A 12635-nucleotide genomic window follows, 5' to 3' on the forward strand; every position below is an offset into this window, starting at 1 on the left:
TTCAACACCATAACAACACAGACAACGTAAGATGTAGCCCTTAAAGTAGACTTTTTGCACAAGGTAGGGACAAAGGAAAGGAAAAAAGCAAAGGAAAAGGAAACATCCAAATGATTTTGGAAGGACATTTCTGAAAAATTATGATGTAGCAACTGTAAGATGTAGCAACTAAAGTAATGAAAGCAACTGGACAGTTGTTGCTAATAATGAATAGTCTGTCAAATAACAGATCTGGCCTTTTTGTTTTTTGTTTGCTTTGTTTTCTATTCATTTTGTATCTAGTAACTATTGGCTGCTTCACTTAAATGAGAGGACAAGAACGTGAGGAGCAATCCCAACACAAGAGCATTAGTTAGTTCAATGCTTAATAAACTGTCAAGTTTATTAAGCATTTATTAAGAATCTGGTATCACTGCCAACAAGTTATGCATCAAAGTAAATTCAGGCACTAATCTTCAGAAACTGAACCCAGAGAGAAGTGGTTATATAATAAATAGAAGCATTTATTTATGTACAGCAAACGTTTAACGTTTACAACAAAGGTTAAAACACTGACATTACCAAAAAAAGTAAAGAACAAATATTTACATTTATGAACATTATATTTACACACTTAATCTGCACATTAGTCTGTGAATTTGAATTCATGTACAGCTTTACTAGCACTTACGAATTATTTTCTCCAAGAAAAAGCCTCACGACGGTCATCAACCCACATGGTGTAACCTCGCCTGCATGTAACGTTGCCACATCCCTCAAACACTTCATTGTAAACAGGCTGACGCACTGATTTTGTACAGATCAACTGTGTTCAATAGCACCAACATGAACATGTGAACACATGATGTAATTAAAAAGGCACACATTTACCAGCAATACAAATAAATTAGCTTTGAGAACTGTGTTTTAAAAACCATGATAGGGCACATGACTTTGTTTTGTCAGGAATGCTAGAATAAGGCAAGCTGAAGTTCAGGTCCTGAGGGAGGATGTAAATATATACACGTGCCATGGTACAGAGTGTTAGGCAAGGCCTCACTGGTCACACGTGGCTGCACCAAAGCTTTTTCTGAATTTCAGGAATGCACCGGACCCCCCTAAGAGGAGCATATGGAAGGAAAATTTAAAGATGGCTCTCCAATGTGTAGACAGCCGATCACAAATCAGGAGAATGGAGCAGTGAAACTGTGAAACTACACACAGCTGCCGAAAGACACTGTGGCCAACTGGCCAGCTCGAAAGACATAAGGTGAGACGTGAAATCTGAAGGCTATCAGAAGGTACAGTATTCAAGGCACGGTGTGCAGTGTGTTTTCTCTGAGGTTACCTACAGTAGTGACTTTAGGTCCCTTTGTATTCTAGCACTACTACTGAGGCAGTGTATGTAACTCTGAAATCATTACGAGGCTTACTGAGGTCACACTGGCTCAATCTGCACATGCAGAATTCTTATTAGTATTACATTCACCTACTGAACGATCAACTTTAAATCAGCTCTAGTTTTAGTGTTTGTATTGGGATAAAACTGGTTCAGATCTTCTTGTTTCCAGGTAACAAAAATAGGAAAAGTTTGACATTATGGGAAAAATGTGTACTTACAATTACACATATTATTTACTTATTTGCTTTCTCGCTGAGAGTTGAATGGGAAGATTGGTTCCGCTCTCACGTCTGTGCATTAACAACAGAATTAGCCATTTGCTTAGCTTAGCGTAAAGACTGGAAACAGGGACACAGTTAGCCTAGCTCTGTCCCAAAGGTTAAAAGAATCTGCCTACCAGCAGCTCAAAAGCTCACTGATTAACACTTGTTTTTCATTTGCTTAATACGCACAAAAATATTTACATTTCTGATTGTGGACAGATTAAACAAATAAGATATAACATGTTAGTGAGCTTCACAGTTTTAGAGGTGCTGGTTGGAGAGTTTGTGACCACAGACAGAGCCATGATGTCTATTACCCTAAAATATAAATAGTTCAAGTTATGATAATGTCCCATTAACAGTTTGTCATTTACCACAGGAAGACAAAAACAATAAACAGTGATATTTACAACACACATTTGTGAACTCTATGTAACATGGGTTAGAGGGAATTTCCAATTATAGGTTGCGTCAAATGAGTTCAGTGATACTGATTCACGCAGCAAGACATGATGTGGCTTTAACAATGACACCGGTCTCCCATTATATCATCAGGATTACAGTTAGAAAAAAAAAAGAAAAACTTTATAGACTGAGGAATCCATCGTCTGATGAATTTGTTTGATTTGGTGGATGGATAAAAAAGATGAACAACCTGAAATAATGTTTCACCCTGGTTTTTCCACTGCAGAGCACTTCGTCTGTGTTCATCTGTGAGGATAGAGTGATTCAAACTTGTCTGCTACTGGCTTTGACTTCCATATCTTTGTGCTGAGTGAGGTAAGAATATAAAAGGACGTTCAAGGTAGCTTATCACCAAGGCTCTTCTTTCCACTACGCTGACGTTTTTCAGTTTTCTGTGAAGGCTGGATTGTCTGCCTCTTCGTCCAAACACACAACTTGTCTCTGATAGGACAGCAAATTAAAAAAGATGTCAGACATAATATGTACTGTAGCCTGTATGTGTTGACAACAACAAAATGTATTCTTTTCAAAAGAAAGAGAAAATAAAGAGCTTATTTTTTTATCTCTAAAACAGATTACTGAAGGAGGGGTTGGGTTGGATTCGATTAGCACAGACCATCACTATTAAGCCTGTAAAATATGAACAGGTTAGTTGAAGCGACACCTCTTAGACTCACTTTTGGGTAGGAGTAACCATCAGGGCTGTGGCTCCTCCAAATATGCACCTGGTCCTCAGTGGTTTTCTGGTAGACAGGGTTGTTAAAGTGAATTGTGTTGGTGTTCTTCAGCCTGTAGTTCCTCCATAGCAGCATACCACCAACAGCCACGAGACAAGCGATGGCTACGTGAGGGAAAGATCCAGAGAGAGATGAGAAGTGACGGGTGGCCGTTATTATTTTGAATAATATAATAATAAAATGTATTTTCTGTGTAGACACTGCCTCTGCAGCAGCTGCCAAAGCCACTCACCCAGAGGTAAGACAATGTACAAAGCTATTGGGGTTGTGGAGGCGGTCTTGGGTATGACTGCAGCAAATTCCTGTTGGATATCTGAAGAAAAAGAAAACACAGTTCATGATACATGAAACTAGTTTCACATCAGGCCCGTGCAGCATGAAAATCAATTTGCAGAGATAGAAGTTACTGTCCTCCGCTCTTCTTACACAGTTACACTTTGGAAATGTTTTTTAATTGCTTCTTTAGTGTTGACTCTTTGAAAGCTCAAGCTCTTTGAAACATGGTAAACATGTAAAGTGTTCACACCATTTGCCTCAATAATCTGAAATACACAAAAAAAAACAACATGATGGTACTTGCCTGGAGAGGTGACTGGAACCTCTGTGGTGGTCTGGGAAATTTTAGGCTTCACTGGCTGAGGTGTGGTGGTCCTGACAGGAGGCTTGGTGGTGTGTGGAAATGGCTTAGCCATAGAGCTGGTGATTACGATGGGAACTGTGGTGGTGGTATGGACCTGGGGTTTGGATGTAGTCCTGGGTATCGTCCTGGGTGTGGTCCTGGGTATCGTCCTGGGTGTGGTCCTGGGTGTGGTCCTAGGTAGCACTGGTGGCAGACGAGGGGGGTTGGTAGGTGGAACCTGAGGCTGCACAGGAGGTGCAGTTGCTGTCCCAGCTGGTGGAGTACAAGAACAGAGGGTGAGGAGGGACAGTGAGCGAAAGGACTCCCTGAGCTAATAAATATTATACAACATTTTCTCTTTATTAATTTACACACCTGGTACACATGTCCTCATATCTCTGGCTAGTATCATGTTATCTGGACAGACACAGGTATATTTGGGGGGATGTCTGCCCACTTGAGGAGCTGCCAGGCACAAGAATTCACAGCCGCCGTTGGACACCTGGCACCAATCCCTCCCTGTAACAAAAAAAGGAGATAAAGTTTTTGTTGAGTTCAACTGTTTTACATATTTGGAAGTCATTATCAATACAATTTTGTTAAAGCAATACTTTTGACATTTTGGGAAATGTGTTTTCTTGCAAAGAGTTAGGCATGAAGATTGATACCTGTCTCATGTCTTGTACACCAAGTTTAAGCTAATAAGTTAAGCTATCCAACAAGCAGTGGCTAATATCCTCTTTTTAAAAAAGCCAAAGATCAATCTGATATGCACATTAATAGCCCTAGTTAACATGGTTCTGATTCCTCAGTGACACAGCCAAATAAATCTAAAAATCTTTATCAATTTTTAAGGACAGTCTAATACTGGTGTAAGACCTCTCTTACCAGCAGGCTGTTTGAGGTTATGGTAGAGAATAATGTCTTCTGGTGATGACAGGTGCTCTGCCACTGGTGCGATGTCATCACCCGTCAGCCTGTTTGCACTGAGGATGGCGTTGTTACTGACGTCTGTCCAGAACACTCTCTCCTAGAAGCACAAAAAAAAAACCCAACAAAGTTTGGACACTGGAGGGACTGGCGACAGAGTAGTAGTGGTGAGGAATACTACTGTTGGCACGTGCAGTGAGGAGTTTCTGACACATTTGACAGGGGCGTGGCTTTATGTATAACAGAGTTTATCAGATGGTGAATATCTACCTCAAACACAGTGAGTCCCAGTGGGTGAGCCAGCTTGTTTTCATCAATGATGAGGGTGCGTCGACCACCACCCTGCACGTCGATACTGGAGAGTGTGTGCAGTTTAGAGTCCACCCAGTAGAGCCGCTGGTTTAACAGGTCTGTGGAGGAAGCAGATGTAGGGGGTCAACAGGTCAGACCAGAGTGACCACTGGCATTCACTTGAATAGATACAAAACAATAACCTGAAACCAGAGAAACATGAATGCTGGAGTTTACCAAGTGTAATGCCATTGGGCCACACAATGTTGTCAGTGACCAGAGCGGTGCGGTCTCCTCCGTTAAGACCCCCCTTCTCAATCTTAGCAGGATTTCCCCAGTCTGTCCAGTAAACGAAACTGGAAGGTGTAAAAAATATTGTAAATCAAAATAATCAGAAACACTGATTCCTTTGGGTTGTTCACTAATAAAAAAAACAGTGTCGAGGAAAGATTTAGACATTACTGCACTTAGTGCTATCGGACTTACTTGCTGTGGGGGTCAACCACAATAGCACGGGGTTTTGATAAGTCTTCGCTGAAGAGAGTTTTACGACGGCTACCATCAGCAGTTACCACGGAGATGGTGCTGCGAATGCTGTCAGTCCAATACAGGTTACCATGGATCCAATCAAAGGCGATGCCTTCAGGAGCATCAATGTCGCTGCCAATCACTATGCTGTGCTGAGTGGAGTCTTCAGCCGAGTCCATCTGAGCTCTAGATGTGAAAGAGGAAACAAGTGTCAAACTGGGGTAAAGGAAACACGTTTTTCATTTCAACTTTTTAAAAAAAATTCTGATTGTCATTCTTACTCACCTGTAGATTTTTTTCTGGGACATGTCCGACCAGTAGATCTCTTTGGAGGCCATGTTCATGTCCAGAGCCACAACGTTTTTTAGACGGGGGATTACTCTGGTGTACTCACTTTTATCCAAAGTCATCTTTCTGACCTCATGACGGTTGGTAAAGAAAAGGTATGCTATTGTACCTACAAAATAAGAGTAGATGGTTTAGTAGCACAATAGCTGTTACAGTATCATTTTGGCTTATTTGACAAGGCTGTTCAACATCTAACTCTTACATAATTATAAAACAAACAGTCTAAAAAGAACACAGAGAGATCATATTTACCAATGGCCTTGCAGGCTTTGGTTGCCGGGTCAACTTGGTAACCCTCCTCACACTCGCATTTGTAACTGCCTATCTGGTTGATGCAGATCTGGCTGCAGGTGTCTGGGTTGGCACACTCATCGATATCTGATTCAATGGGGAGAAAAAAAATCAAAGACAACTTAGAAACACATGACAGAGTAACGAAACAGAAGCAATGTTGAGTCACTGTGTCCATAAGATTTACGAGATCTGTCTTTATCTGACAGGACATTCAGTGACATGGAAGGGTTTGCGTCAGAGTAAACAGATCAATTGGCATCATTTGTTAATGTGACTGAAGTTCACGTTGGCATGAAAAAGCACATGGATATTTGACTATTTCTGATTGTAACTGCGTTAGAGGCTCTTACCTTCACAGCGTTTCTTGTCAACAAGGCTATATCCAGCAGGACACAGGCACTCATAGCCAATTTTCAGGTCTTTGCAGATATGAGAGCAGCCACCGTTGTTGTACAGGCACTCATTGGAACCTGCAATGGGAAGGGGAAATGTTTTTTTTTTTTTTTGAGGATATAGATAGCATTGTTGTGATACACCCTCATTAAATAATTAGCTAGACAGTTAAGAATGAAGTGCCTCAGTACTCACCACATTCCCTCAGAGGCTCATCTGACCAATCCCTGCAATCACGATGCCTGTCACACACCTTCTCCATGCTAATACACTCCCCGCTGCGGCACTTAAACCTGGTCGGGCCATCACAGTGGGTTACTGTGTACAAGACATGGAAATAAAAGGTAAAGGTAAAATAGGCAGACTAGAGATTCAGTGATTTGTTTGGTTGCCAGTAACCAGGGAATGGTAGGGTAGGGTAGGGTAGCTGATTCGTACCGTTGACACAGCCCATTTCATCACTCATGTCCCTGCAGTCATACTGATGGTTGCACTGACGGCTACCGTGGATGCAAGTACCATCACCGCATTCAAACTCATCAGGGCGACAGGTGGGACGAGCTGATTGGACGCAACAGGCAGAAATTTGTAATGAGTACAAGACATGGTGATTTGAAACTAATGACAGTATGTAATCAAAAGGATGTTGTAATTCATCCATACCACAGTCAGCTTCATCCGATCGATCGAGGCAGTCAGCTCCTCCATCGCACTTCCAGCTGCCATGGATGCACTCTCCACTGCCACAGCGGAACTCCAGGGAGGAGCACTGATGAGTGGCAACAGAGGGAGGTGTCCTTGTGCCACAGTTCTGGGGCCACTCGTCCGAACCGTCTGGGCAGTCGGAGTCACCGTCGCATGCCCACAGGCGTGGTACACAAACACTGTTGTTGCACTGGAAGGCTGTGGCGCTGCAGGTGACGGGCGGGCAGGAGGCCTCATCGCTGCCGTCGTCACAGTCCGCCTCGTCGTCACACACGAAGGAAGCAGACACGCACTGGCCGTTCCCGCAGCGGAACTCAGTGTCTGTGCACTGCTTGGGTGCTAAAAGAGCAGATGTGATGAGGTGATCAGGGTGATGAACGACCATGAAAACATTAGAGCAGGAAGGAGGGATGAAAATGAGCAAAAGAAGCTGTGAATTCCAAGAGCAAATCGCATACAATTGAGGAAATGAAATGGAAAGTCAGATGTGTTCTGAGAGTCGGATTTAATTCAGACTAACCACAGGTCTCTTCATCAGCTCCATTCTCACAGTCAGCTTTTCCATCACAGCGCCAGGTGTTGGGTATACACTGGTTAAGACGGTCCTGGCAGCTGAATTCTGTCGGCCTACACGTTTTAGCCGCTGGAAGTGAAAAAAAAAAACAGAAAACAGACACTGAGACTAAATAATCATGAGAATGAGGGATTGTGGGGTTGGTATGTATGCAAAGCAATAACAAGTCCATTCTCATGTTAAACGGCACATGATACTCACAGCAGGTACCGGGAAGTTCATCTGTGCCATCTCCACAGTCCTCTGTGCCATCACACACCCATCTGGCTGTGATGCATCTCCCGTTCCCGCACTGGAACTGATTCGTTCCACATGTTGTCAATGCATCTATGACAGATAGATAAACACACACAGTTCAGGGCCATTGTTTTAGTTACCATCTATCATGGGCCAACTCAGGAAGACTCCCCCATTAACAGACGTGGCTGCCAATAAAAAGAAGTGAAGTTATATTGAATAGTCATTAGGTTAACAAGAACAAAGCTAACACACCAATGTGCAGCAGGTGTAATGTTTTCCATGCTCACCATCATGGTTTAGCGTGTCAGCACGCTAAATGGTGAACAGATAGACGGATAGCATAGCTGAAACATTTAAGTGATCAGCACACATACAGGTACAACATTATCTTGCATCTGAAACTCACAGGTAATCTACAGAAAGTTAGTCTTACTCTACTTGTTCATCAGTGATGTTCGTCGGTGGGGAGATTTACGACATCCCAGTTGGGTTTCATTACAGTACGGGAGGGACGATGGTGATAGATATACTGCCAGAGGAGCAGGGGGCTGCGAGGTATATACTCTGGCACGAACACATGAACAAATACACATGTGCATGTTTCTACTTGTTTAAATAGGGCAGATAAATGGTTAAACAAGAAGTCAAACAGATATATTCACTGTACCCATGTAAGCAGTCCAACCTGGATTTATCATTATCAGCAGAGAGCTGCTGAAATGACAAGTTCATAATTGCTAAAGAAACCTAGTTTTCCAGCATTTATAGTCCCTGCCAGCAAAAATACTGAAGACATAGATTCCCCCTCCCAACCCCCATCTTTAATGGACCCACTGACACCACTGAACTGGAAGAACCAATTAGACTGTACATCAGAGAGACAGCACTTTATGAAAAGGTACTCGAGGCCATTCCTCCCTCTGGCCCCGAGGGCTCAAAACCTCGGATGGCCACCTGTTTCTGACAGGGGCCAGAGGGAGAGTTTAACAGTAACGCCACCAGAAGCTTGGGGCATTTAGCATCTTATTAGCTGGCTACAGTGTGAGAAAAAAGGGTGTTTTACCTCAAATTTCAAATTAAATATGTATGTTTAAGTATTAATTTTTAATAAACGAAGATGTATCCCTACACGTGTTACAGCAGAGTAAATCATAATGGCTTCTGGGTAAAGTCAAACATCTGGTGCAATTGGACATGGTTGATGCTTTCGCAGTAGTTAAACAAGGAGAGGCTTTATTTCTTTGAACTTCGGCAGGTTGAGGAAATGGTTTCAGCCCCTGTTGTAGTATTTCATATCACTCCATAATTATAAACAGTAACTTCGGTGAACATTAAGCCAGTAAAAATTTTTATGACTTCATGTGAAAGGCTGCACATTATAGGCCTTGCCATAAAGATAACGATCAGTTTCATGTTGATAAAAGTGGTCTTATCAAAAGGATATCCTTGTGAGTAATACAAAAGAAAAAACATACAGGATACATTCAAATACTCAGATAGTTTAATTTTATGGCAGATTTCAAACTTTCCCTTTTCCTGAATATGTCAGAGGCACAGAGGTTACTACATGGTGGAATTTTTCACTTTACAGATCAGCTCCTGTTCCCTGAAACCGATGACACGTTAACCAAATCCAAGTTCACGCAATTTATTTACTTAATGGGCTTAAAGTTCAGACCTTGAAAGACAAACTGCACTGAATGGCAGCATTATTGATTGGGTTCTAATCAGCGCTGGGAAAATATCAAACGCACTCAGGGTTTTGTTAGCTAGCCATTCCCTGAAGTCCAGTGTGTTTAATTGGCCACAAGGTGACAGGAAATCTTTCATATGTTCATATGTAAAATAAAATCCTTATTAAAGTTTGTCTTCTTGGTCAGAAAGTTAAAAAAAGGGTTTCTGTCCCCACATTTTCTTTTCTGTCTTCACTGACCCCATAGGATAAAGACAAACAACTTGAAAAGTTACACTATTATCATTAAACACTCTGAAATGATGGATTTGTCCTCTGGGAGACATAATTTTAAAAAATGGTTGAAAGACAACTATTTCACAACATGGGGGACAGAGGTGACACGTCTCTGTGACATGTGTGGAAATGTGGATAGGTGAGGACCAGTTCCAACACGTTTCTTCACCACACACCATTTCCCAGAACCGACACACTGGGAACAAGTCTGACTTCACATGTGTCTGAGTGTACAACCAAACCTCAAGGAATGCTGCCTCAAGACAATGATGGTGTTTGTATTGGAAGATGAGTTGGAGGGTGTCCATTCTTTTCCAGAATACAGGACGTTTCAGGTAAGAGGGGAGCAAGACGGGACGAACTCTCCTGCAAACAGGCAGGATATTGCATCATGTGGTATAAAGCCAAATTCATCCAAATGCTCCCATGGGAGGTTCTCTACCGTCATTTAAATGCAAGTGGCCGCCCATTCCCACATTATGAATGGTTTTCAGAAACCCCTGCTTGACATCTTTTACACACACACATACACACACACACACATACACACACACACTGTATTCACTCTGCTCAGACCTCATTGGCTGCTGAACCTGCTGCGAGCTGAGCGCCACTAAATGAAAAGCACAAAACGGGCCAGCTTCATTCAAAAGCCGGTATACGAATAAAAAAAGGATCAAATGTATCACCGAAAGCTGCAGCCATTAAAAAAAGAGAGACGCATGATGACTGATAGACACCTATACAGAAATATTAGTGGTAGAAACGATGTGAAACGATTTTCCCCCTCGAAATTAACACCGGGAAAAGAAAGGCAGAGAGGGAGAGAGGAGATTTGACCTACATTCTGAGAATAACTGCGCCCTCCCCCCATCACCTTGCATCCGGTGCTGTCAGAGGAGTGGGCAATTTAAACCCACACGGCCTGAACACTGAGCCACAACCATAATCACACTGTTATTTAAAAATATATGTATATATTTCCATCAAAAAACATCAATAAAAAAATAAAAAATAAATAAAATAAAAATAGAAGTAATTAAAAACATAATCGATCAAATTAAATTCAACTTACTTGTGTGAACAAGGGAGCAGATGAGGATCAGCAGAGACGCGTAACACGGTCCTCCCATGTTTCTCAGCCTCACTGGAAGATGCATCCACACCGAAGCGTATCAGGTCTCTGATGTGCGTTATAGTAACACTGACAGTAATGTGACTGCTGGTTGACACCGCACCCGAAGTGGCAATAGGCTCTTGCTGTTGCCTCCTCCTTGTGCTCTGCTATATTATTGAGACGCTCTGGCTGGAAGGTCTGAGGAGGGATGCTCTGCACACTGTAATGTTTGACAACAACATCAGACCCATTTCAATGTGGTCCAGGGGTGGGTGGGGCCCCAAATGGGGCCCATGAGGGGGGAAGGCGGGATCTGGAGTGGTGTGATTTCTGAGGCGCAAAGCCTCAACAATTGGGAGGCGGAGCTCTGTGGACATGGATTTTACTATGAGTTTAACCCTTTCAGAGAGACACGAGAGACGCGCGCACGCACGCACGCACGCACAAGCAGCATTTGGATACACTGGTTTAGTTTCATTCCTCGGAGGCAAACTCTGACCTTACCGCAATACATTGCTCACAGGGGCGTAGCCAGGGGTTTTGGTTCTAAGGGGCCCTACAATGGAGCATCAGGGTCCCTCTTAGAGAGTGAGTGATCTTAGATTTTGAGAATACAGTTGAAATATTTACGGAAAAAAAGCTGTAAAAAGTCATAATATTCAGTTTTCACTTGCCAAATGAGGGATGACCTCAAGTTACTGTGTAATAAGGAACCTTATTATAGTTATAGATTTTAGGATGTAACCTATAGAAGAGCCCAGCAAAGGGGGACACTAATGTGTTAGCAATTTAATAGTATACAATTTTATTTTAAAAAAATTCTATATTCATTTTTTCCCCTGCACCACATTTAAAAAAAATATAACATCTGTTCTCTCAAGATATTGCAACTTCTTTTTCTGGAAGCTGAACCACTTTTATTCCTCAAAATATTCTTCTAAAAACACAAATTTTCTATAAACAATACACCCTTTTTTAAAATATTACACCCTTTTTTTTAGAGACCGGTAAGTTTTTCTTCTTTTTCCTTCTAAAATTACATCTTTATTTACAAGATGTCTTTTTTTTTATCCTTTTTTTATTATTATTATTGCCAACATATCCCACAAAAAGATTAGAACTATTACTCACTAGTTCACGAAATCAAAGTCAAATAAAGATGAAATTAAGTATTGAACCAATGTTCTTTGAGTGAAGAGCTACAGACTGGGGAAGCTGGGTAGTATCGGTCTTTTCATGGAAGTGCTGACAATAATAAACATATAGAATACCCACAGACTTATCCTTTAACAGTAGAAATTTGTCCTCTTTGACTGTAACCTCAACCTGATACTCTAATACAGACAGTTTAGCTCATGTTGAATGTATGAATGTCTTTTAAAACCAACTGTTCCCTCAAGTAAACAAGATGTCCCCAGTCAACTGGTTTGAAGTCCAAAATTTGTCCCCAGATGTGACCTGTGACAGTCTATAAGACTGGCAGCTGCCCTGCTCTGGCAGACGTTCAATGTTTAAATAATACCAAATAACCTGGTCAGCACAAAGCAGTCCTGTTCATATGGTTCACATGGTGCTTCACATCTTGACAACACAAGTGTTTTCATTGGGACAGGAGATAATAGACTTTGACACCTTCCACAAAGATATGTGTGATGTTAATTTCATTCATTTTACTCCACTAAAACATTGGTAAATGGTGTATAGCTCAGGTCACTTGACTGGTGAGTAAAACTTCCTATTAAAATCCAAACATAGGCTGTAAAGCCGTTAGCACAGCTTTC

The 12635-nt window shown here is 41.8% G+C and overlaps 1 protein-coding gene across 1 annotated transcript; it reads right to left on the minus strand.

The window, feature by feature from the left end:
• Positions 1-2129: 2129 nt before the first annotated feature.
• On the minus strand, positions 2130-11116 carry ldlra (low density lipoprotein receptor a). The gene is made up of 18 exons (XM_041062314.1): positions 10813-11116; positions 7730-7855; positions 7475-7597; positions 6913-7293; positions 6688-6810; positions 6445-6567; positions 6207-6326; positions 5815-5940; positions 5500-5671; positions 5173-5400; positions 4924-5042; positions 4666-4805; positions 4354-4495; positions 3841-3984; positions 3427-3738; positions 3079-3159; positions 2787-2950; positions 2130-2550 (listed from the first exon to the last, which is right to left on the minus strand). Exons 1-18 carry the CDS (start codon positions 10895-10897, stop codon positions 2494-2496), a joined length of 2766 nt encoding a protein of 921 aa, XP_040918248.1. The 5' UTR covers positions 10898-11116; the 3' UTR covers positions 2130-2493.
• Positions 11117-12635: the final 1519 nt, after the last annotated feature.

Source organism: Toxotes jaculatrix, chromosome 18 (genome assembly GCF_017976425.1).
Source record: "Toxotes jaculatrix isolate fToxJac2 chromosome 18, fToxJac2.pri, whole genome shotgun sequence".
Lineage (NCBI taxonomy): Eukaryota > Metazoa > Chordata > Actinopteri > Toxotidae > Toxotes > Toxotes jaculatrix.

What these genes read in the sequence shown, in the direction of transcription:
- ldlra (XM_041062314.1), bottom strand. Translation starts at nt 10,897, where the DNA reads ATGCATCTTCCAGTGAGGCTGAGAAACATGGGAGGACCGTGTTACGCG. An exon ending in AGCTGATGAAGAGACCTGTG is followed by an intron (nt 7,294 to 7,474) that starts GTTAGTCTGAAT and finishes CTGCTCTTTTAG; the next exon opens with CACCCAAGCAGTGCACAGAC. An exon ending in GTGGTTGACCCCCACAGCAA is followed by an intron (nt 5,043 to 5,172) that starts GTAAGTCCGATA and finishes TACACCTTCCAG; the next exon opens with TTTCGTTTACTGGACAGACT.